This window comes from Ceratotherium simum, chromosome 6, assembly GCF_057802395.1.
Source record: "Ceratotherium simum simum isolate JZ-2026a chromosome 6, ASM5780239v1, whole genome shotgun sequence".
NCBI lineage: Eukaryota > Metazoa > Chordata > Mammalia > Perissodactyla > Rhinocerotidae > Ceratotherium > Ceratotherium simum.
In genome coordinates, this window is record NC_141905.1 from 25,082,521 (window position 1) to 25,106,410 (window position 23,890).

Consider the following 23,890-nt stretch of genomic DNA (forward strand, 5'->3'; position numbering starts at 1 on the left):
AGTTTACTGCATTATTCTCACATACTTAGTCAAGCACCAAATTACAATGAAAGGGCAGGCTCTTGTAATGGCATCTAATGGAACGTTGCATAAGCGATCATCACTGCCTCCTATTATGAGTCGCCTCCAGCCAATGAGCTTTCTGTTTTATTGGAATGTACACAGAGCAATTATGAAGTGCAAGGGACTTGGCCATTCTAAATTTTTCCCATGAAATTATTGTGCTTCATGTTCGCCACCTGCCCAACCAGGGATTCAGCGTGTGTCACTATCAGCCTGAGGGGCGCAGGGACCTGGGCTGAACCCCTTGCTACAGCCTCTTTACTAGAAGCCAGTGAGTTTTGTTTCCAAGGTCAGTCCCCGGCTTTTGGTCATGAGGCTCTTGCACCAAAGTGCTTAGTCCCGATCGAGCATCATGCAGCGAACATATGTGGTCACAGTACAGCCTAGTGTCAAAGTCAAATTGGTCCAGGAGCCCAACGATGTTGGGTGGACTGTTGTTCCAGCAGTTCTAGAAGAATGGCTCATCGCCTCAGGGGGAGCGTCATCTCCAGAAACAGAAGTCCAAACTACCCTAGAACAAGGCAAACAATTTCAGCCTCATCCCTTCCTAGCTTCTCCCCATCTTGAGATGAATTCCTTTGGCTCTTGTGGAACTCCCAGACACCCTAAGGAATCAGCTGTCTGGGGATGAACAGCCTGTAGCACGATCTCCCATTCCATAGGCGTCCCATTTTCATTTAGCCCTGAGTAATGCTCACTTACTGTAAAGTGTTACATGCCCCCATTGTCGGAGGAGTTATGGCGGAAAAATGCAAAATTTCCTTTTTACTGCTTATGGCCAGCCGAGCCCATAACGTGTCAAGCTGCACATTAGCCACCCTGATAAAAGTCCGCTTTCTTACACACAAAATCATCGTTTCAGCAAGATTTGTTATCTCATTACCTGATAAGCTCTATGTCATAAACCAAGACTCGTTCGGTAAATCTCCCGGGAGGACGCTTTGTGGGCAGAAAGGGAGAGATATGAATCTGCAAGGGACTTGATAATGCAGCATTTAAGCGCAAGCATAATGTCACTTATTGTTAAATGCATAAAACCACTTGGCCAAACGGTTGGGCTTTTAATAGGGTTTTGTGCAGCATCAGGTGAGAAGCCATATGCCTTTTCTGTCGAGGAGTCTCTGAGCACCTGCCAGCACTGCAGCTTTGCCTCACAGCCCTCTAGGGATGGGAGCTGGGCTTTTATTGAGGCCTGGGGGGAGATGAATGCTTCCCTGCAGCTGTGCACTTCCTCTGTCTTGCTGGGGGTGGGTGCCAGGTCGTCACTGGGTCGGCCTCCTCTAACTGGCCTCTCCCATTCAGGCACATTGTGGTTTGTGGACACATCACTCTGGAGAGTGTTTCCAATTTCCTGAAGGACTTTCTGCACAAGGACCGGGATGATGTCAACGTGGAGATCGTCTTTCTTCACAAGTAAGAGGCCCTCCACCCAACCAGGCACCCCAAGGGGCCTCCCTGAGTGTCTGTAGGAGTGGTGATTAGAGGGCGCTGTTAGGGGATGGGGCAGAGTTGAATCAGCACCATCCCTGCTGGCCTCATTGGAGAGGACGACATGGGACCAATGGAAAGGGAAGCAACACATTAGTTCAGTGATGAGAGCAACACCTGCCTCTGTGGAGGCAATTCTGGCAAATAACAGTGGAGTTCATTATGGGTCAAACACATCATTACTGTCCCCTCAGCTGTCTGGATCTGTGTGATCCAGGTGTGTCCACAATGTCTGATGTAGAATGACTAGCTCTATGGTGTGGATGCTTTACGAGTGCAGGAGTGACACAGTGACCAAGCAAGACCCAAACACGAGAGGAAGCAGGGTATAAGGTAATAATAACAAGAACTGCCATTCATAGAACCCTTCAGTGTGGGACGCTGTGCTAGACACCAAGCACACAGTCTCTCCTTTAATCTGTAGAGGGTACATGTTCTGGACTCAGAGTCCTCCGTCCGAATCCTGACTCAACCAATTACTTGCTGAACAAGTTACTTAACTTCCCTGGGCCTCAGTTTCCACATCCGTGAGGTAGGGAGATCATAATCGTTTCTATCTACCTCCTTGGGCTGTTGTGAGATGAAAAGAAGTAATCCAGGTAAAAGATGAAGAACAGAATCAGGCACAGAGTAAGTGCTCAATGAATGTTAGCTATTATGTGTAAGAAAATATATGAGGCCGTATTATCAACTTACGAGGTAGCTCTTATCATGTTTATTTTACGGGTGAGGAAAGCGAGGTATCTCCCATCCACTCAATGTTGTTGAGATTTTAAGCTTTGCCTGGTCCCCTTTTAGGTAAAAGGTAGTGTGCCACAGGGATGGAGAGTTGGGGGGCTCAGCCATGTTGACAGGGTGGCACCGTCGTCTTCTTTTATGGAGATGGGGCCATCATGGGGCCAGCCCTAGCCCCAAGTTGCCAGAGAACAAAGCTCATGTGTTGGTGTTGGTTCCATATGGGGTTGACTGCCCAGGACTCAATCCTGCTCTGAGAGCCCACTGAGGTTGACTTCCCTACAAGCTCCATTCTGTACATCTCCTTCCTTTTGGCATTTGTTCACAGAATATCAAGCTGGCCACCATGTTTGAGCACCAACATTTTTCTTCTCAGCACTGACTTCTCCAAGTTTGAAAAGACTGGCCTGGCCAAAGGCACAGGAGCAGAACCCACAGATCCAACAGTGCTTATTAGCCACTGATTACCAGCCGTGGGGCCCGTCCTTTCCTGAGCGTTTTAGAAGTTCAAGAGTATAGTGTATGGGTTCTGCCCTCATAGTGGTTGGACATTTCAAGATGAGCACATGTGCCAATATTAGAACACAACATCAATCCTTTATTAACTGACTGAAGTCCAGTTAATCAAGTGGCAGAATCGCACAGGGCATCTTTTTCAGGGAGAGACCACCACTTCTTGCATTACCGGGGCAGGCTGCCCGAGAGAGGCCCAGCTTGTAATGGATCTGGAAGACTGGTTGGATTTGCACAGGCAGCTGCTTTGCTCTCACCCACTGCTTTAGTCTGGATCAACAAGCTGGCTGCTAGTGCTTCAATTGCTTGGATTCATTTTCGTGTCCCCTGTATCTATCAGTGTCAGCATTGTGGTAGATGGCCCAGTTAATTAAGCTCTCGAAGCTTTGGATTGATAACTACCTTATTCTAGGGTTGTTTTGAGGTTTAAATGAGTTAATACTTGTCAAGTGCTTAGAGTGGTGTCCACCACATAGTAAATGCTCAAAAACAATTATTATTATTACTAAGTACTTAACAAATGTTAGGCAGGTGTTGATTAGCATAGTACCTGTCACCTAGTAGATTCTAACTAAATATCTCCCAGGTCCTAGCAGTGTACCTTATAGAGAGTAGGTATTTTCCATTTCTGCAGGATTAATAAATGAATATATAGGTCAATCAGTGTTTTAATCTTTGTCCTCCAGTGGGGGTGCACATGTGTGAATCAAGAGCAGTGCTGAGAGTAAATTAACTCTGTGTGGCCGCTCAGGGGTGACATTTTTTGATCCAGGCCCTGGGGGATGAGAAGTCCATGAGGTGGAGAAGCAGGGAAGAGGCTGTTGATGGAGGGAATGGCAGGAGGCTCTGCCAGGGGGCCCTTTGGCTAATCTTGATGTCATGGCCTCAGTTTCTCTATTCGTAAATTAGGGGTTCCGTTCATAATGAAGTTGAAGACATTTCTCCCCAGAGACCTCAGACTCTCTTTATTTGACCTTGGTGATGATTTGGGTTTTCTGTTGGGCTAGGGTTTTACTTCTCTTGAGTGTGAGCTTTTATTTATGGCAAGAAAAGGGGCTACTTTGAAGGTGACAGCCTTTTACCAGCTCTCCCTCTGTGGAAATCCAAGAGAAGGGAGGCCATGGAGGCTGAAATGCTTGAGTCTGTTATGTTAATGGCTGTTTCTTCTCTCCCTGCACAGCATTTCTCCTAACCTGGAGCTTGAAGCTCTGTTTAAACGACATTTTACTCAGGTGGAATTTTATCAGGGTTCAGTCCTCAATCCACATGATCTTGCCAGAGTCAAGGTAAGAAAGAAGAGGTGACTTTTGCTTTTCCTCCATCTGAGAGGGGGGTCTGAATCTGTGATGAGGGGACATGCCTCCCAGGATGGCCAAGAGTCACTTCCAAACCCCTAATGAGTTAAGTCACATACCACCAGCCTTGACATCACCCTTCCACTGGTCCCAGGACCTCGTTCTGCTGGCACATGCTAACACCTGTAAGCATTCCACACTTGGACTAGTTACAACATGAAACTTATTTTGCTAGTGCCCTCAATATCAGTGTTGCTAAAGGAAGGAGACCACTTGTATGGACTCAGTAGTCTCATATACAGCATAATAATCAAGTAATCCCATCTTGAATACTTAAGTTGGATTCAACGTAGCTCTGAAATCGATTATTTGCATCAGAAAGGAGAATTAGGGATAAAGTGTAAAATAACATTTTACCAAGCCGTAAAACATTTTGAGCTTCTTTTTTTACCCCCACCAAAGACTAAAGGTGTGAAACTAAACAGGCAGGTATCTGATATCACTTGATAATGGGCTAATCTTTCTTTCTAGAACCTGCTAAGTTAGAATCTTCTTATAAAGCATACCAGAGGCTTATAAGGGAAAGGGCATTTGCTACTTTACTCATTTCATGTAGGTTTTGTAAGCACGTCCAATATTTGCATGCGAGTGAGTGTAAATTAATGTTGTGAATCCACTGACATCTAAATGCTAACTGTGGTCACTGCAGAATTCAGTAAATGATGTAATTGGCAAACACGAGTAAGTCAAGAGGATTTGGGTAAATTCTTTGGATTATTAAAGAAAACTGGAGACAATTTGTGACATACCATGGAGAAAACCATGCCCTCCCACCAAGTGCAGGGATGGCCTATTAAGTACAACATACCAAGTAGGACAGATTGCAGGCCTGAGCCAGCATGAGAATTCTGACGCTTGTAGAGTCCAGTTAATCTTAATATTATCCAGACATGATCCAAGTTATGGCTAATGTGAAATCTTATGAGAACTTGGAGAAAATACTTACTGTTTATGGACCTAATTTAGATGCAAGCAATTATTAGCACAACTCATGATCCCCTCAAAGGAGTAAATTTTTTTTGTTTCGTGTTTAGATAAGTCAGGAGGTTGTATTTTGAGCTCATCTGTAACACATCATTTCATACACATAGATTTGTTGTCTTTTGAATATCTGAATGCTAATTGAGTACTAAACAGCCCTGGGCTTTTATCTGATTTAGGGTTCTCATTTCTGTAGTTAATGAAGATGTGAAAAAGGTTAGATGAAGGACTTTGGAGTCTAAATTTCTGAATCCTCAACTACGCAGTTAACTTGGTAACATGAGAGAAGGGGGTTAGCCCACCTAACTCCATTTCCCGGCTGGAAAAATTAGGATGATGGTAGACAGTGGGGAAAGGAGGCGAGGAGGGGACTGAAAGGCTTAATTAATTGTTATTAAAGAAATCTGGAAAGCTTACAAGTAAGAGACTGTGCAAAATGAAAAGTATAATTACCAAGGTACATGTTGTACCCTCCAGCAGCCACAAGATGAAATGTTTATACCATAACAAGAGCTTGCAACCTACACTTTTGACAAAAACTATAATCTCTCAGGATTATTTTTTCTTTCCTTGCAAAGCACCAGGTTCCCCAAGAGGTGTCAACAGAGAGAGACTGCGACCAAGCATGGCTATTTATATGTTTGTGTTCTGTGATTTTCCTTTTGGTGTCTTAGATAGAGTCAGCAGATGCGTGCCTAATCCTTGCCAATAAGTACTGCGCTGACCCCGATGCAGAAGATGCCTCCAACATCATGAGGTAACTGTGGGGAGGCTGGGAAGGCTCTGGGCTTGGCGCTCTGCAGCCCATTTGCTGCCCTTTTGGGTCCTCTGCAGAGCACCATCTCTGTGGGACCTTCTTTCCCCCATAAGCCACCCCACAACTTGTCAAAAGCACAGGTCCAGGGGAAACTGAGGCTATGGCAGCCGTGGGGCAAGGACACAAGTCATCATCAACAGAAAGCTCATCCTCAGCAGATGAGAGCACTGGGGCTTACCACTGGTCTTGGGTTTGAGATACTTCAGACAGGACTAGAAAAGGAGAGACAGATTTAGGTGAGTACAGGCCTGAAGTAAGGTACCGTGTTCCCTAAGGGGGAGTGGGCCTGAGATATCTTAACTGTGGGCAGTTTTGTCCCCCAGGGGACATTTTGAAATATCTGGAGACGTTCTTGGTTGTCGTAACTAGGGGATAGTGCTGCTCATGTCTGGTGGGGGGAGGCCAGGGATGCTGCTCAGCACCCTGCATGTACAGGAGAGCCCCTCATAGCAGAGAATTATCTGGCCCCAAATGTCACTAGTGCCAAGGTTGAGGAGCCCCACGTTAGAGCTTTGCAAGTGTGTCTAGAGCACATTGATGAATATTCCCCACAAAGAGGAGTTTGTTGACCAATTATGAAATAGTTCCCCAAGATGAAATCGTTTTCTTCACTGAAAGCATTCTCAGTGCTTTTAAAACTGACAGGAATTTCTACGATAATATTCTACAGAGAATTTATCCAACCCATTTGGCTACAAGCAACCCCCCTCCCCTTTCTACAGAACATCTCCTGGGGCAAGGAGGGGCACTCTTTGGAAAACACTGCCCGATGCCTTTCCTGCAAGTGGGCTGGCCCACCTACAGCCATTCTCTGCCCAACTCCTATTGCTTCTCATTTCAGAAGAAACTCGTGCCATTTCTGTTCTTTCCATAGGCCAGACGTCTTGTGACTATGAAATTACTAAAAAGTTAAGATATTTTGCTCCAGACAGTTAAAGCCCTTTTGGATTCTCTTCTCCTCCGGCATAAATTGCAGAATGGTTAAGAGAGCTGGGAGGGAATAATAAAGAGAACCTTCTGGAGAAAAGATGAACTAAGAGAAAGCATTTCACTCCCACTGTATTCCCAGGAACTCTTGCCTAATTGTGAACAGCCCTCCTTTTGGTCTAGACAAAGATTCCCCTCTCCCTGCAGCTTGGTTTACTGTGTCCTGGGAATTTACCTGAGGTGGAAGGTTGAGAGGTTGCCTTTACATCATCACAATGCTCGCATCTCCCTTTCTTTGCTTTTAATCAGTGGCCTCAAGTGACATGAGCTTTCCCATCAGTGAGGTGGGGGAATTCCTCTGGCATGTCTCAGATGAGCAAGACTTCCCCTCAGCATCTGGTCCTTGTGTCTGGCAAGCGACATCTGGCACAATGTTCTCTTTCTACTCGCTTTTCTTTGGCAATATGCTTAGTGCGCTCATTTTAAGGAAGTTGATGCATGAACTCTTGTAAGCATTGGGCTTGCCAGTCTGCAGGGACATGGTGGCATGGGGACATGCTTCCATACCTGGGTCCATCCTCTCACTAGTCACAGCTGGAAAGTGACTACAACAGCCTCTGCTTAGGGTGCATCGGTTGGCCCTTTCCTTGAACTGGGATTTCCATCCTTCACCACATTTTTGTGTCATTTGAAATGATAAAAATGTAGCCTTTAAGGAACTAGGCTTCAGTATCTTCAAATTTTCAAGCAAAAAACCAAGGGAGGAAAAAGTTTAACGTTTTGATCCCACATAGAAGTTTGGGGCTAGCACTGCTTTATTTTCTAAAAGTGAGTAACTGAAATGAATAATGGCTTTGAAATGGGCATTTCTCTTAAACGCAATATTTTATTTAAGCCCTGACTGCGCTGGGGTTAATATGAAGACATATAGGTTATCAGGGTGACTGGCGTGATGCCAAGGCATAAAAATGACTGAGCAAAGGTGGTGTCAGAAATGTAATTAAACCATCCATTAACCAGAATGGGAACTGAGGTACAGGCAGCAAAAGGAAATGGAAAGTTCAGGGTTAAAAATGGGCTCTGTCTTTCCCTTATTTGTATAATCCTCCTTTCTCCTTAGTTTAATGAGACCAATCTGCCCCTTTTGAAATTAAAATGTCAAAAATCCATTTGAAATGAACTAATACAGAAAACTGGCTGATGCTGTGAACTGAATTCAGAGGGCTGACAGAGGCTCAAAGTCCTTGAGTTATAAGCATGGGCCAATACAACACTTTTTCAAAAATAAAATGAAATCCTTCAAGTGCAAAAGCCCAGGATGAATTTGTGCAGGGAGAGGCTGATGCATGATCCATTTCCTAAATTCACAAGTTGTAGCTTTTCAGACAAAGCTGTTCCCTGGCTGCCTTCTCTCCATCTTTGCACAAAATGGGGCGAAGCATAGAGTGTGTCTTGGTGGGAAGTTTGTAGGGGTGGTCATAACAAATGCACTTGCATTTCTGATTAGGCTTAGGATTCCTTTCTGTGGAATTCCTTTCTTTAGCCTTCCTTGTCACAGAAGGAAATGTACAATGTCACCTCTGACAGAGTCGGTAATGACAAAAACCATAACTTACACGTGGAGAGAGCTTTTAATGATTTCAAAGCATTTTCACATCTGGTCTTTCATTTGCTGCTCATTCCAAGCCTGTGAAATAAATAAAGCAGGTCCTGTTGCCCCCAATGTGCAGATGAGGAAACAGTCACAGAGAGGCCAGGGATTTCCTGAAGGTCACCCAGTTCCTTAGTACACTAGCTCAGACTGGAATCCAGGTGTTTCTATTCTGCTGCTCCCTGCCCCTCCCCGTTTAGCACAGTGATTGTCATGGGGAGCAGAAGTGAGGATTAGGGTGGGGGCAGGCAGTGATTAACCCTGAGTAGGGACTGAGGGCAGTTTGGGGGCAATTTTCGACTCAATCATGACCTCCACAAGGCCTTGGCACTTATCTCTAAGCAGCGTTCAAGTCATCATTTAGATGCTGTTAGCTATTGAAGGCTGAGTCATTGATCCCAGCCTAAGAGCCCTGCTTAGAAATCGTTTTTGTCGGAGTGATCATGTGTATGTGACAATTAGAATCATTTGTCAGGCTGCTTGTTTTGATTTCTCATTGTTGTCTCAAATTGTTTACTTGGAAAACTGGACTCAGAGCAAATTGTTTCTAGGCTGGTCCCTAGGGTGTGTAAGATTGCAAACCTCTGTTGGCCCCATGAATTGAGCTTGTTTTACTTAGATGCCTATATAGTCAGTAAGCCCGTGACCCCTGCTCCAGACCCCCCCCGACCCCAGTACACACATGCTCACATACCATCGCCAGGGCACCACAGGACCTCTCTCTTCTTTTACGCCCAGGACACAGTCTGTGGCCATTTTGTGACTTCTTTTTCACACTACCATGGGGTACAGCGGTGGAAACATGTTTAACTTGGCCCAGTGCCTGCAACCCCTCTAGATGGCCCTGGCTGCTGCCCGCACATTCACTCCGTTTGGATGTAATCAAATTAATCTCATCAGATTTCAGTTGTAAGTCAGACTCTGCCTCAGCTTTGGTTCTTTCTTTTTCAGAGTAATCTCCATAAAGAACTACCATCCGAAGATAAGAATCATCACTCAGATGCTGCAGTATCACAACAAGGTAGGATGGTGAGAGCCTGTCCCAGGCTCAAAGATGCACGTGTGAGTCCAGTCTCTTCTCCCTCACCATACAGCTGCACACACACACCGATGCAATCCAAACGCCTGGATAAAGAGAGGTGGTGGTAAAAACCTCCATGGGACATTTCTTCAGTCCAAACACCTCAATTACAGTTGGTCACTGGAAGGAAGCTCCTTCATGTACTGATCATTCATTCAGGAAACATCTGTTGAACCCCTAGGTTCAGAAATATTGGTGCATTCTTAGATCCCATTCCAACAACTTCCATTTTTACGTGCTGCACTCATTTCTTCAGTCGGCGTTTTTGTTGACTGAACTGGTCTTATGTGGTCAACACTCTGCCAGGCCCTCCTCAGCTCCCATGGATATGAGTGAAGGAGAAGTCCCATTTTACGCCCTCAGGAATTTAGCATCAAGGCATAGAGAGTGTCCCAAGTAAGTGATAAGACTTTTCTCCCTGACCAGGTGAGCTGGGAGGAATGCAACATGCACTGAGTGGAGAATGTGGAACATGGCATTCTCAAATTCAAGATGAAAATTTGCATGGTTGCAGGAAAATAGTTGGCTATCCAGAGATTAAACATAATGGAATTTTCCTACTGTTGCAGTTTACAAGAGGGACTGGAAAAAAAACAAACGTTGGAGTCTGTGTTGTGATATAGACTTGTGATTACTTCTCAGTAAACCAGAGTCCAGTCTCTCATTCATAGGCAATGCTCCTTCACTAGGCTCATCATTAAACTCCCAGGAAAACAGCTTTGGGGGAGGGAAGGTGGCACCTTTCTCTGTTTGATATGGAACCGGTTATCCCCTTAATGAGGCTCAGAAACCGGAGGCTTTCAGTACCTGGAACCAGGTGTTCTGTCTGAACAGAATAACTCCCTGCTGGGTTATGAGTGAGCGTGTGTCCCATCTTATAGGCCATATTCCTCACGAAATAGGCAGTCAGGTGATCCAGAGAAGACCTTGTTCTGCCAAATGCACCAGTGCTGTGCCATTATTTCTTAATTGCTGGCAAGAGCTGCCCCATTTTGCTGTGTGGAGGCCCATCAGAGGCTGTTGTTGAGTGGAGCCTGCTGTCGGTGACTGGCCTACCACCCGGGTCTACTGCCCACTGCCAACCATTGCCCAGCCCTCGGCAGGTGGTTCTGTTGCAGAACGTGTTGCGCTTCAGCCAGTGGGTTTGGTGGTGGGCACCCAAGGTCACATTGTCCTGTCTGTCTTTGGAAAACCCAAGGATGCTAAAGAGATAAAGGGAGGATATTGGTAACTTGCGTACATCAATCTGGAGAAGTCTTTTGACAGCAGCTCCTGTAGGTGGAGGTAGATTGTATTAGCAAGGCTGTGGCTGGTGACAGCTCCTGAGGCAACGAACTCCCCTTCTTTCATTTGTGATTTGAAATTTCATTTAGTGTGGGTGTGCTTTAAGCTGTTGTTTGGATTTTTGGCTGCATTTAGATTGAATAGGAAAATTAATGTTGTATGTTCAGAAAGGGAAGGCAGTTCCTTTTTTTCTCCTTCCAATGAGTGCTGATGCAGCCTCTTCAAGAAATTAAGGAGGATTTCAGCTATCTGATTCTTGTCAAACTCAAAGTAGCTCAACGGACCTAGGATCCAGATGGCATCTGTCAGTATTCACATGATCATAGCAAGCGGAATGTCTTTTACCAACCTCTACATTGTAATTATTCAAAAACAATGAACACATCAACCGATCTGTGATTATTTGCTCAAAACATTTTGTTTAGAACCGCTCCACTCTATCTGGGTTTCAGAGTTAGGCAAACTCACTTATGAGACTTTGCCCCTGTAAGATTAGTAAGGGTGCAAGGGACACAGTGACTTTGACACAGGGCATTTTCTCTATCATTTCTTTTCTCTTTTGTAGAGAAAGAATAGAAAGTCCAGTGGTCATTGTTTGTCATCTCATTCTTCGTAGAAATGGACATTCTTCACGCTGCTTTACAGTTTTGCTCTGTTTCCTACGATGCTTCACCTTCCCTGTCAATATGTTTTATTCCCATTGCCTTACAATATTATTTTTCGTTCTCTATTGGCACTTTCTCTTCATCTATGATTAGATGCCCAGAGATCTCCACCCACTAAAACTTGCTTTCCAGAAAGAACCTGGTACATGTGTATAAACTTATGTCACTATCAACATATTGCAAGGAATAGTTAATTCCATAATTGGATACCAGACTGAAAATACGAAGAATTTCAATCCCCTGTAATCTAATGATGGGGGTATCCTAGGGCCTAGATGGATATAGGAAAGCTCCCTACTTTCTCTCCATGTAAAACTGGTTCTGAATTTGTCATCATAATAATTTCAGACATATGTGTTATAGTTTATGGTTTTAAAAGAGCTTTGGCATACATTATCTCATTTAATTCTCATTTGACCATCTGTGCATTTTAGCGTCCCAGTGTGACTTCTGACCAGGGTCTAAGCTCTGTCTCAGACATGGCAGCTCTGGTGGGTACAACTCATGTCACTTGGCAGCCAGTGAGCTAAGAGACAGAACTGCCAACTGCCACCTTCTCTTTAAATAGAGCCACAGCCCAATGAACCAAACTGTGTTTCTTCAGAGTAGGTAGGCCTTATAGAAGGACTGATGTTCTCCAATTGGATCTGTTTAATATCCCTAGAATTCATGGATAGAAACACTCAGTCTAGCCATCTCTGGACACTGAAAGAAGATGGTGCAGGGCATTTTCTGATTTGAGTGTAAGTGGCTTGCAGCTCTTCAAGGACAGAATGGTTTATGACATTTTGGAAAAGTGTCACTCCTAATGATTTAGCTCTTAATGAATTTTTTTTATGTTCCCAGCAGACTCTAGAGAAAGAGGTCTTTGTCTCTGATCTAGAAGCCAAGTCCCAGTGGCCCAATGGAGATGCAAGTTCTTTGAGCTTTCTCAATACAAACCCTTACACTTGGACAGTAGTGTTCAAGTGTTTTCTCTGAAATGACCTTCTTTGTTCTTCGTGGTGGCTTCCCCAAAGTTGTATGTGTAGTGAGAGATTGAACTGGGACCGGAATTCATCTCTCCTGGTTTCCCAGGACAGCCTGTTTTTATGTTCCTTCTTCTTGAGATGAGGTGTGGTCCAAGAGCAGAAACAGAAGGAAGCCCTGGTCCTGCTAGACGTGCCTCCATGGGTCTAATTCTCCAGATTAGAGAGGATTTGCCTCTAGACTCCTGTGCAGTAATGCTGGCACTTTTCACCAGACCCAAATTTCCCTCAAATGAAAAAGGACAGAGCTGCCAGAAACAAAAGAATTTGAATTCCTGGGTCAATCTTCTCTCTTTGTTTCATGCACACAGACTTCCCTCTCAGCCTTTGGCACATCCCTTGTGGCTCCCTGCCCTACGATTGGAGGAAATATGGTGGTCAAAAAAGGAGGCTGTGAGAGCCTGAGAAATGAAACAAACTTGACTTTCCTGTGTAATAACATGTAAAATATGTCTAAGGAACTCAAACCAGATGGTTACATGAGGTACACAAGGCCCAAAGGCCTGGACATCATACCCTGAATGGCACATGGGGATGGCATATGAAAAGGTTTTGTTTGTTTGTTCATTTGAAGGTGCCATGAAGGTTATGTGGTGTCTGTCTGGGGCTTGGACCACCCAAATCTCCTTTCACACTCGATGATTTACTTATTCATTACTTAGATTTAATTTCTCCTCATTCTTCTCAGATGATGTTAATGCATATGAGTATTTCTTCACTTAGACTAATGTATTATTCTCTACAGTGCCAGGGAAGTAAAGGGGAAAAGCGGCCTTCTTAAGCCAGTGAAGAGTTGGTAGAGAAATGGGATCAAGGGCAGGGCTAGTTGCTGGAATTGAGTATATGATGTGGGAAGGTCTCATATTCAGCTTGACAGAAATTACTGTCTGCTGCGGCCCACACATGGGACTATTTTAACTGTGCTCTCATCAGGGAGGATAGATCATCTCTCCCAGGAGTAAACACTGCTGCGTTAGGACACATGAGATGTCACAGAACTGGATCTTGCAAGAAGGAATTTCAGGAGAGGGGTATTTCTGAAAGCGCAGAGCCATTGGACTTGCTCTTTGTTTCCACAATGGAGTCTTCCATCCCTTCTATTACAACTATCATATATTGTCCTGAAACTGAAGGGAAGCCTCCTTGGTGCTCCTTGCATTTGTCAATACTTGGAGAGAAATAGTAATTTCAGGGCCATAGAGTCTTGGCATTAGCGGGGACCCAGAAGGGCTCTCTGATTCAACCTCCCACGGCAAAGCAAGAAGTCTTTCCACTGCGACTTGGAGAAACAGTTACTGAGTTTTAGGGACAAAGACCTTTCATTTTTGGAGGCTGCCATCTCCATTTATTAGACAAATTTCATCCTTAGAAAGGTCCTTTATAAAACAAGCCAAAAAGCTGCTTTCTTGTGATGTACACCAGTCAGTCCTAATCCTGGCCCCTGGAACAAAGCCAGACAAGCCTCATCTCCCTTCCTCACAGTAGCACCTGAGGTGTTCTGAGGTAACCATCCTGTCTCCACGTAGGCGTGGCCCTTCTTCAGGCCAAACACTGCTGGCTCTCTTAGCTATTTCTCAAAAGATATTTTCCAGAACCCACACCTCCCCTTGTGCTTGTCATTTTTCTCTGGAAGTTATTCAATTTATCAGCTTCCCTTTTTAAATCTGACTGTTACAACTGGATCAAGTACTCTGGAACTAGCCGGACCAGTTTCCAGCAGAACGAAACGTTCATTTCCCTTGATCTGAAGACCATTTCTAACAACCAAGTATTGGCTTTCTCTGTAATGTGTCACACGGTTGGCCTCTCTTTGGGGTTTTAGTTACCCACACACTTCAGTTTTGTTTTTTTTTTTCCCCTCATGTCTGCTGCCAAGTTCGGTCTTCTCGTTTTGAATTTATATAATTGATTTTTTGTAACCTCAGTGCTGTACTTGACATTAAGGCCTTTTAAATCTTTTCTGGTTGGTTTTTTGCCCATTTTTCCAACTCTGGAGTTGGAAAATCTTGATTATTTTATCCAATGTATCATCTCTGACTCTCTGCTTCATGCCACTTAAAAATAATTGGATGAGCATGCCTCTTGGTCCTTATCTCAGGGTCTGACCTAACTGTTGAATAGGATCAGTCTGTCTGCAAGAGATTGTGAGATGTCTACACTCTGTGTGTGCCTGATGATTTAGGGCACTGTTTCTCAAAGTTTGGTCCCCAGATCAGCTCTCAGCATCACCTCAAACCTGTTAGAAATGCAAATTCTCCAGTCTTACCCCACACCCACTGAATCAGAAACTGTGGGAGAGGAGCCAGCAATATGTATTTGTTGTAGAAAACCCTCCAGGTGATTCTGATGCCCACTCCACTTTGGGAGCCACTGATCTGGAGAACTGGGAAGGCAGATAAAAAGGAAACCTAAAATACACAAACATCAAGCAGTCTTAGAGTTTACTTGAGGAGCCAGTTTAGAACAACCTAGCCAGACATCCTAGTAGCATGGGCTGATGTGTCTGTTACAAGAGGAAATTCCCTCTGGGCTCTCTCTGGCTGAATGACAGACCCGAGGGGAGGACTTGGGCTTGGTCGGTGCAGAAGCAGTGTTCCAGACAGACTGAGGTCTGATCAATAGAAGAGTTGAATAAAACACCACACACCAGACCCAGCCAAGAGAAAGAAAGGAGTCTGGATGACCCTGAGCATTGGGCAATGCTGCATTTCCCAGAGGAGATTTTAAACAATTGAACATTTAACAAAGTAAGGTCTCATACCTGTTTTTGTTTCCACAGGCCCATCTGCTAAACATTCCAAGCTGGAATTGGAAAGAGGGTGATGATGCAATCTGCCTCGCAGAGCTGAAGCTGGGGTTCATAGCCCAGAGCTGCCTGGCTCAAGGCCTCTCCACCATGCTCGCCAACCTCTTCTCCATGAGGTCATTCATAAAGGTAACGTCTTGTCCTATTAGAGCACATTAGCCCCGGATTCAGTTTGTCATGGGGTTGAGTAGAGAGCACATCTTAAACTCAAAACAGATCGACGAGCTTTAACCACTTTGGTTAAGGAGAAATTCCTTGTTACAGATTTGGGCATGAGGCCAACTTCTTTCAAAATTATGTTTTTATTTTTATTTGGCACATCCACGGCCATTAAATGATTGTTCAAAGCACAATCCTCTCTCTTTTTAGATAAACCACATGTTTATCTATCAACAAAGCCTCCGCTGTTAAAACAAAAATATGATTTATATACATTCCATATGGCACCAGAGCGCCTAAAGAAAAGAATTATCATTTTGCTCTTTTACATCAAGTGGCTGGTGGACCTCTCACTGTGCGGATAAATGCGGACCATGTGTTTGTGCTGAAGCCCAAACCCCAACAACATAATTCATTTATTTATTTCTGCACAATCAAGGAGACCAGCAGGGCTGACATGCCATGGTTGTTTGAATGGAGAGTGAAACGAGGAACTGAGTCCTCGGCAGTGGCACCATTTACCCCGTGAGATAGGCAGTCTGGATACGCTCATCTGCTTGTCAGCCGGTTCACCCCACAGCGCTGACTGAGCAGCCACTCCCAGGTCCCCAAAGTGGCCCCTGCCTGCTGGACCAACTCACACAAAGAAAGACCAAACTCCACCCTCACAGGCCAGGCCGGGAGTGTTTCCAGGACGTTGCATTGAGGGTCTAGCCCCCTACTAAGAGGGTTTTAGGATCTTAGTATAATGATAACAACAGTCCTTGGACTGTTCTTTACCTAGATGGTCAAGGTGGCAAACCAGTGCAGTAAAGCCTGTCTAATGTGAGCCTTTCTGATTTGGCCTTTAGCTCAGGATCTGGGCTTACATTTCCCTCCCTGTTATTGATTTATTTACATTCTTTTTCCTGAATTAGTAATGGTTGAGGTGGGAAATTAGTGAGTCACCAGGAGGTCCCACAAAGTGGGCCAGAAGCTCTGAAATCAGAGGTGTGAAATCTCTAGCCTTTTGCTGCCATTGTGCTGTAACCACCACCAGCAGTAAGTTGTTCGGTGGAGTTGAGGAAATGGCCCTGGATGCAGTGAGAAGGATGGGTGGGAAGGATGGGGATGCAGGTGATGAACTAACTCTGTGTTAATGCTCATCCTGGGCATCCACAAGTTGTGTGACTTACAGCAGGATTTTTTTCTGGTTCTGTACCCTCTGTACCCACCTAGTTTACATTATTTAGGCAATTTATAGTTAGCATCACTGTATGTAAAAGAACAAATTGGTTTGGAGTCCCTTCAATCACTTTAGCAGTGGAAGCGTTGATTAAAAACTCCTTCTACTCACTATGGGCCCAAAGACCTCAACTCCACAGAACTCCTGGCTCAGCCCTAGCTCACAAATAAGGGCGTTGCATTCCTTTAAATGGCTTCTTTAATCCAGGCTGCTATTCCCCTGCCTGGATGAAACTGAATGCTGGCAAAATGGAGGCGACAGGGAGGTCTGTGTGGCTGGACTTAGAGACAAACCCAAAGCCAGATGTAGCCTTGTGTCTCCCAGGGCTTTTATATTTAACACAAGGAGCCCAGACCCAGGATAAAGGACTGTCACCAAGAGAGTTCCTCTGGCTTGTTCATCCAAACTCTGGTGGTTTCTACCAGCAGGGAATTGCCCACAGCACCAGGCACAGTGTCTGAGGACCTGGGCTCTGCTTCCTCATGTTGATGTAACACATCCTTGGCAGGGCCCCACTGCACATGGGGCACTTGACATGCGTATGTTTTGATTTTGTGGTGCCTGCACGGAAACTAGAGCTGCCTGTCAAGAAAATTAATAAAATGGATATGACGCTGATTCCTCAGTGTTATTACCAGCAGGGGGAAAGAACCTCTGTCCAACTTTCCTCAAGACCCTGAAGGGCTTCACCTCTGCAGCCAAGGACATCCCCTCCAGCCCAACTAATCCCACTGCCAAGTTCCTATTTAGGAAGAGCCTGATGTAACTGAAAACACATTTCCCTCCTGGGGTTCTGTTACCGTGTTATTTCTGCTAGGGGACGACTCCCCTGTATTTGGAGGTAGCTCTCTGAATATGGCCTTTTGACACTGCGGTGGTCTTTGTGTTGGAATTTGCTAAGGCACATGACCTGGAAAGAACAAGGCCTCCCTTCATATATTCTTTTCATTTAAACTAGAGACAGCATGTGCTCCCCATTCTGTAGTGTCGTCTTTGTGTACTTACCCTCCGAATCCCAGATCCTTGTCTCTTTTAGGTCATAATAAAACCATAATGATGCTCTCCTTGGCATGTTTTATGCATTATCTCCCATTCCAGGGGTCACAAAGCCTTCACTTATTTTTATTTGGGGGACAGGTGGAAAAAAGGGAATCTATAAATGGATTATTGTTTACAGGAATGGCTTCCTTCCTCAGTGTCCCTTATGTCCTACGGCAGAGAATTTATCAGCACTTCCATGGGGACAGGCAGGCCTATTAGGATGGAGGGAGATGGAATGAGGCTTTGGCAGCATTTGATCCCTTGAGAACACTTAGCATTTCTGGAAGCCAAAGGTGGAGTGTGAGCGCACCTGCTTCCTTGCCCTGGGCAGGTATAGTGTCTGTTTCCTGGTTCTGCAGAATACATTATACTCTGCTCCTGCTGAAATAAGAAGAAAGAGGAAGACGACTGAAACAGTGATTCTGTGTCACAGGCAGAAGGACAGTGACTATCCACTGTGCGTTTAATATGTGTGAGACCAAAAACCAGGACTGAAAGTGAGGGTGATAGAGCTCAACAAGAGAGATGGACTGTGGTATATAGGAGTTACAAAAGAGACCCAGCCCAGGGGTCCCAGGAAATACAGGGGGAGCACTTGTTTATGTCCTCAGCAATGCCACTTTCAAAGATCCCAGTCATTGCCCCTGAAAGCCTAGCTCTCGTTTTGAATATGTTATCTCTGAATTGATCTACACTTTTTGGGAATCTATTTATATTTTTAGCTCAGATCTTTGAGGGTAATGAATTCCTTAAGTTTTCTAACTACTGTTAAAGACTTTTTTCTGGCTATTTGTCCTTAATTTGCTCCACTTAACCTTCAAGGCATGCCCTCTACAGTTTCTGCTGTGCTGGGATTTGTTTAACGATTCCATGCTAACTTTGTAGGCAATACCTTTATGAAAGAGGCTCAGGTTGGCCACTCAGGCGTCCTCTGGCCCAGCAGCACGCTGTTGATGACGGGTTAAGCGTTTTGGCCAGCAGTATCCAGTTTTCGCCCTTGAGTTCCTTTAAGGAGTGTAGGTGAATATCCCGGTTCCTGTGCCTTATCAGCATCTATGTTATCGACCGGGCCTGGAACATCCTGTTCACTTACCACTATCTGATCTCCTATCATCCCCCTGTCAGGTTCAAGTGAGAATCTTCCTAGTGTCTTCTGTAAAGACCAGGACAGTGAACGTACTTGGCCTATCTTGCCATCGCCTCCTCCCTGAATAAGTGGCCACACTTATCCTCTACTTGGCTTCCTCACTTGGATATGATTTAAGATCCACTGACTTTTGTTATTGTTGTTGTTTTATAGTTTTACCATGTAATACTTAATTTTCTCTTCAACATATCTGGTTTCAAGTTGGGGCTTGACCTGCCGTCTTCGTGAATTCTTACTGGGATTAGCTGTCCTTGGACATGATAAATTGTGTATATGGGTGTATGTGTGTGTTTAGAGGGTGAGTAAATCTTAAAATTTCTTTTTGGTCTACTCTGAGTCTTCAGATTTAGCACATTGAAATCATTCTCAGGATTGCCAGCTATTTTAACTCTGCTAACCTACCATTTTACACACACACACACACACACACACACACACACACACAAATTCACAGAGCCTGGAACATGGCATGCACTCCGTAATTATTTCTTGGTTGAATAAATCAATTATGAAATTGGAGAAAGAATGTGATGCACTTCTTATACTTTTTCCCAATTTTACAAGATTTGGAATTTCTGAGTGAAATGTTACTTAATATTGACCACAACACAGTCTCCTCCATCACATCACATTTTCTGGATGAGGAATTACTAAATCAGGCCCATGTTATTTGGACTGTATCTTGGCTGAGGTGGACTTTGCTGGACATGAAAATCACTTGCTCATTCTTGTTTTTACCATATTGAGATAAACTTTCAGCAATACATAGTCCTAGCACTAATTGTAGCCAAGGGAATCGTTTTTAATACCTTTGTTTTGGGTTATGTTTATGTGTATATGTGTGTTTGTATATATATACATGTATGAAAACATTATGGTTTAGGAGCTAGAACTATAAATCAAGAATCTTGAATAATAGCTAAAATCTACTGGGTTCTAACTATGTGCCAAGCCCTATATTAAGTGCCTTATATGCATCATTTTGTATAATTCTTGCAATTACCCTACCCAAACTTGGCACTATTATTATCCCCACTTTACAGTGGCAGACACTGTGGGTTAGGAGAAGTTCAGCAACCTGTGTGAGGACATAAAGCTTGGAATTGACAAACTCATGTGTCCAACCAGGCAAACTGGTTCCAGGTTTGTCTTGAGTATACGAAGAGGAAATATGATAGATGATAAGAGGGAACCTTAGCTAGTGCCATCATCTTAGCTTTATATAGTTTATTTTATGGAAACTATTAATTCAATAGAGATTGCCTGGGCACTTACCATATTCCAGGCAGTGTGCTAATCACATTGTCATCCTTATGGTTAGGAGGTACTCGTAAGCTTCAGGAAGCTTCTGTTCTTACTGGGATGTGTAGGCACAGCCCCGTCCTGTGGGTCTTGTTGGCCTTTCTCTCTGGCCAGCTCTGCAAGGGCAGAAGTCACTCCATCAAGACAGGTGATGGGTTAGCCTAAGCTGGGATGAGTCAGGGTGGGGAAATGAACTAGGATCTCAAGAGGAAAATGACACTACACACTGCTCTTTTTGGGGGGTAATGCTAATTGGCTTAGGTAGGTGCTTCTGGGAGACAACAAGCAATTCTTATTGGCTGATGGGTGTAAGCTCTGCAGACTGGAGGTATTCATCCAGGTGAGGGAGACCTTCTAGAAGCAAGGCTCAACCCTGTGTGGAGTGGGAGAGAGATGGGTGACAGGATCTCTGAAATGGGGTCAGGGCTCCAACTGATAAGGCTAGGATCAGGTGGCTCTCTGCTTCCAGGAGGGAATGCTAATGTTGGCAAAGTAGAGGGTTTGTCTGTCAAAGTAAACCCACATGGTGTAAGTTAGATAGTGAGACGCAAACTCTTACACAGTCCGTACCCGTGGGCCATGTCACTCTAATCACAAATGGTGACATGACAGTGGACTTCTGCAGATATCCTTCACCAGCAGAGAGTGGCTCCCAATACAAGTGTATTCACTTCCTTGGCAATCTCATTTATTCTCATAACTTCTGCATATATAGATGACTCCCAGATTTATATCTCCATCCAGAATCTCTCCACTGAACCCAGTGTTGAACCCACTATTTAACTGCTACTCGACATCTCTATTTGAATGTCTCATCTGATCTGAGACCTAACACATCCAGAATTGAATATGTTCTTTGTCCTTAAACCTGGTCTTCTCCCATTCCCCCGTTGGCAATGCCATCCTTCCCATTGCTCAGACTAAAATCTTTGGAGCCAGGCTTAGATCCTTTCTTTTTCTCATGCACCATATTCAATTCAGCAAGAAATCCTCCTGGTTCAATTTTCAAAATATGCCCGGAATCAGAGCACGTCCTATCACCTCCACTCTTACTATCAGATCCAAACCACCGTCCTCTGTCTCCTAGAGTATTACACCAGCCTCCTAACTGATCTCCCTGCTCTGCCCTTATCCCTCCCCAACTCTGTCTATCCTCAATAAAGCATCCAGAACAGTCCTTCTCAAGCATGAATCAGATCCTGTCACCCCTCTGCATAAATCTCTCCGTGATGTCTGATCTCATCAGAATAAAGTTCTTACAAAGGTCTATAGGTCCTAAGCAGTTGGGTTCTGGTGACCTCACTGCCTCATCTTTTAAGTGTTCCTCTGCTCGTTAACATCAGCGTCTCCTTAACATCACACTCTCTTTGGTTATAGGGGTTTTGCGCTTACTGTTCCCTCTGGCTGAAATGCTCTTCCCTTAGGTGGCTGTGAAACTTCCCTCCATCAAATCCTCCATGTCTTTGCTTAGTGTTAATTTCTCAGGGAGACCTTTCTCTAAAACATTAGAATTGCATTTTTAAAAAGGGATTAAAAACAAATTTTTAATTGAAGTATAATATACAGACATAAAAGTGTGCATCTAATAAATGGACAGCTTGTTAAATATTCACAAACTTAACACTCCTATGTAACCAAGACCCAGATTAAGAAACAGTACATTATCCGTGCCCCAGGGGCCCCTGTTTTTTTTATGTCACATAACAGTGTATGTGTGAGTCTGTTTCTGGGCTCCCTTGGGGAAAATTGACATTTCTACAATGTTGACTTCTCCAATCTGTGAATATGGTATATCTCTCAGAAAAGGATGCTGTATGATTCAGCAGTTTTCCTGGAAAATGCAGGAAAATCAAGAAGAAAGTGACTAAACTCATAAATTTCTTTGGGGCTTCTGAAAGTCCTTAGAGGGAGTAGATGTCCCACCTCACCATGTTTTCTAGGAAGGATCTAGATGTTCTCCTTGGCCTCATGGGGTGAATAAAGTTTCCATGTGAAAAAACATCAGAATTGCATTTTAAAAATTTGCGGCACTCTCTCCTCCACACTCCATACATCCACGTCCTTATCTACCCTCCTGGCTTTGGTTTTCTCCATGACATTTATTGTTTATTTCCTCTTTTCCCTGAAATGGTATAAGCACTGTGAAGCCTAGAACAGCACCTGACTTATAACAGGTTCTCAATAAATGTGTGTTGAGTAAATGAATGAATAAATTGGCTTCAGCCTAGCCTGGCCAGCCTTTATTACGGACAGCTGGGTGGGGCCAGGACCAGCAGGAACTTACAATTTGGGGTGATTTGGGTGCTGAAAACTTCCTTTGCTACTGTACATGGTTCCCTTGCCAAATTAAAGAGCTTTGACTCCATGTAGAAACTTGAAAGGCAAAGCTTTATAATCCTTGGCGAGGATGCATGGACGCTGGTTAGATTTGGTTATAAACCATTTCGACTGCCAGAAAATCCAGTCACTGTGTTGTTTAAATTCACAAATCAAAATAAACACCCATGAATTGAAATGAATTTGCTAAACCTCAATATCCCATTTGGGTCAACATCTTTGTGTATCCTCTTTTCTTCCTATTTGAATCTCATTAGATAGCGGGTCTGCCTGTCTCCCCCCATCCTGTTCACACTGCCCACGATGACTAATGCCCATCTGAAAGTAGAGCAACTTCCCTGAAAACGATTTCAAATGAAGAGAGAATTAATCCATGAACTAGTAACAAGGATTCCATTCCCCTCTGGCCCTGGTAATTTCTAGAACATTGAATTAAAGAGTTCTCAGACCTTTACAAATTCTCTAGGCAAACATTATTAGCAAAGAGAAGCCCATACAGCATGTTAGAGGATTGCCAGAAAATGTCAATGGAATTTCTGAATAAAATAAAAGAAGCTGCAACTCCCCCTTCCCATCTTCTCCTCTTCTCCCTCCCTTCCTCTCCCTAACGTGATTAGAAAGTCATTTCACGTGTCTTATATGTTTGGTCAATCAAAGGCAAACGTACATGATTGATGGTGACAAGGAACACATTTAACTCATTATTCTTTACTTTGCAGCAAAATGATTTGTGTAAACTGTCTGCCTAGCATTAAAGGTAAAACAAACTTAGAAACCCCAAAATGTTATATTTTTCTCTAATATTTTCCTTTTGGTTTCATAGCTGTAATCACATATGGATTCTTTTATTTGGCTCTTGGCATGGACTGAACAAAGAGGAAGATTATGTAACATACAAACAGAGCCCTGTGCCCAGTGAGGACTGAGCCACAGAGCTGCAATGGCCAAGACTCAATGTGAAAACCAGGAGAAGCTGCCACTCACCCTGGTCCTTATCAGCTGGCAGGATATTGTCACTAATGTGACACAAGGCCCTCTTGACCAAGCCTCTGGTCAGACATCAAAACGAGCTTTTCGAGAGATTATTGGCCTTTAATTGTGTGCATTTCTGAGTACATCTGGGCATCCACAGGCTGAGTCCTCCTGGCCTCCCCTTCCTTCCAATTTCCTAACTTAGGTTTTATGGGCACCACCCACTGTTGGTGATTTTTCAAACAAAAATCTGAAAATGCTATTAAACCATTAGTAATAAAATCTCTGATTCCCTTATTAAATCTATTGGTTA

At 44.1% G+C, this 23,890-nt stretch overlaps 1 protein-coding gene across 2 annotated transcripts in view; it reads left to right on the forward strand.

Annotated features, from left to right (window-relative positions):
- KCNMA1 (potassium calcium-activated channel subfamily M alpha 1) overlaps window positions 1-23,890 on the forward strand; it is a 711,162-nt gene that overhangs the window by 511,765 nt on the left and 175,507 nt on the right. For both annotated transcript variants that reach the window (XM_004426905.3, XM_087431991.1), the window contains exons 10-14: window positions 1,366-1,476; window positions 3,980-4,085; window positions 5,810-5,892; window positions 9,482-9,551; window positions 15,368-15,523. In XM_004426905.3, coding sequence (XP_004426962.1) covers window positions 1,366-1,476; window positions 3,980-4,085; window positions 5,810-5,892; window positions 9,482-9,551; window positions 15,368-15,523 — 526 coding nt within the window. The remainder of the gene's footprint in view (window positions 1-1,365; window positions 1,477-3,979; window positions 4,086-5,809; window positions 5,893-9,481; window positions 9,552-15,367; window positions 15,524-23,890) is intronic.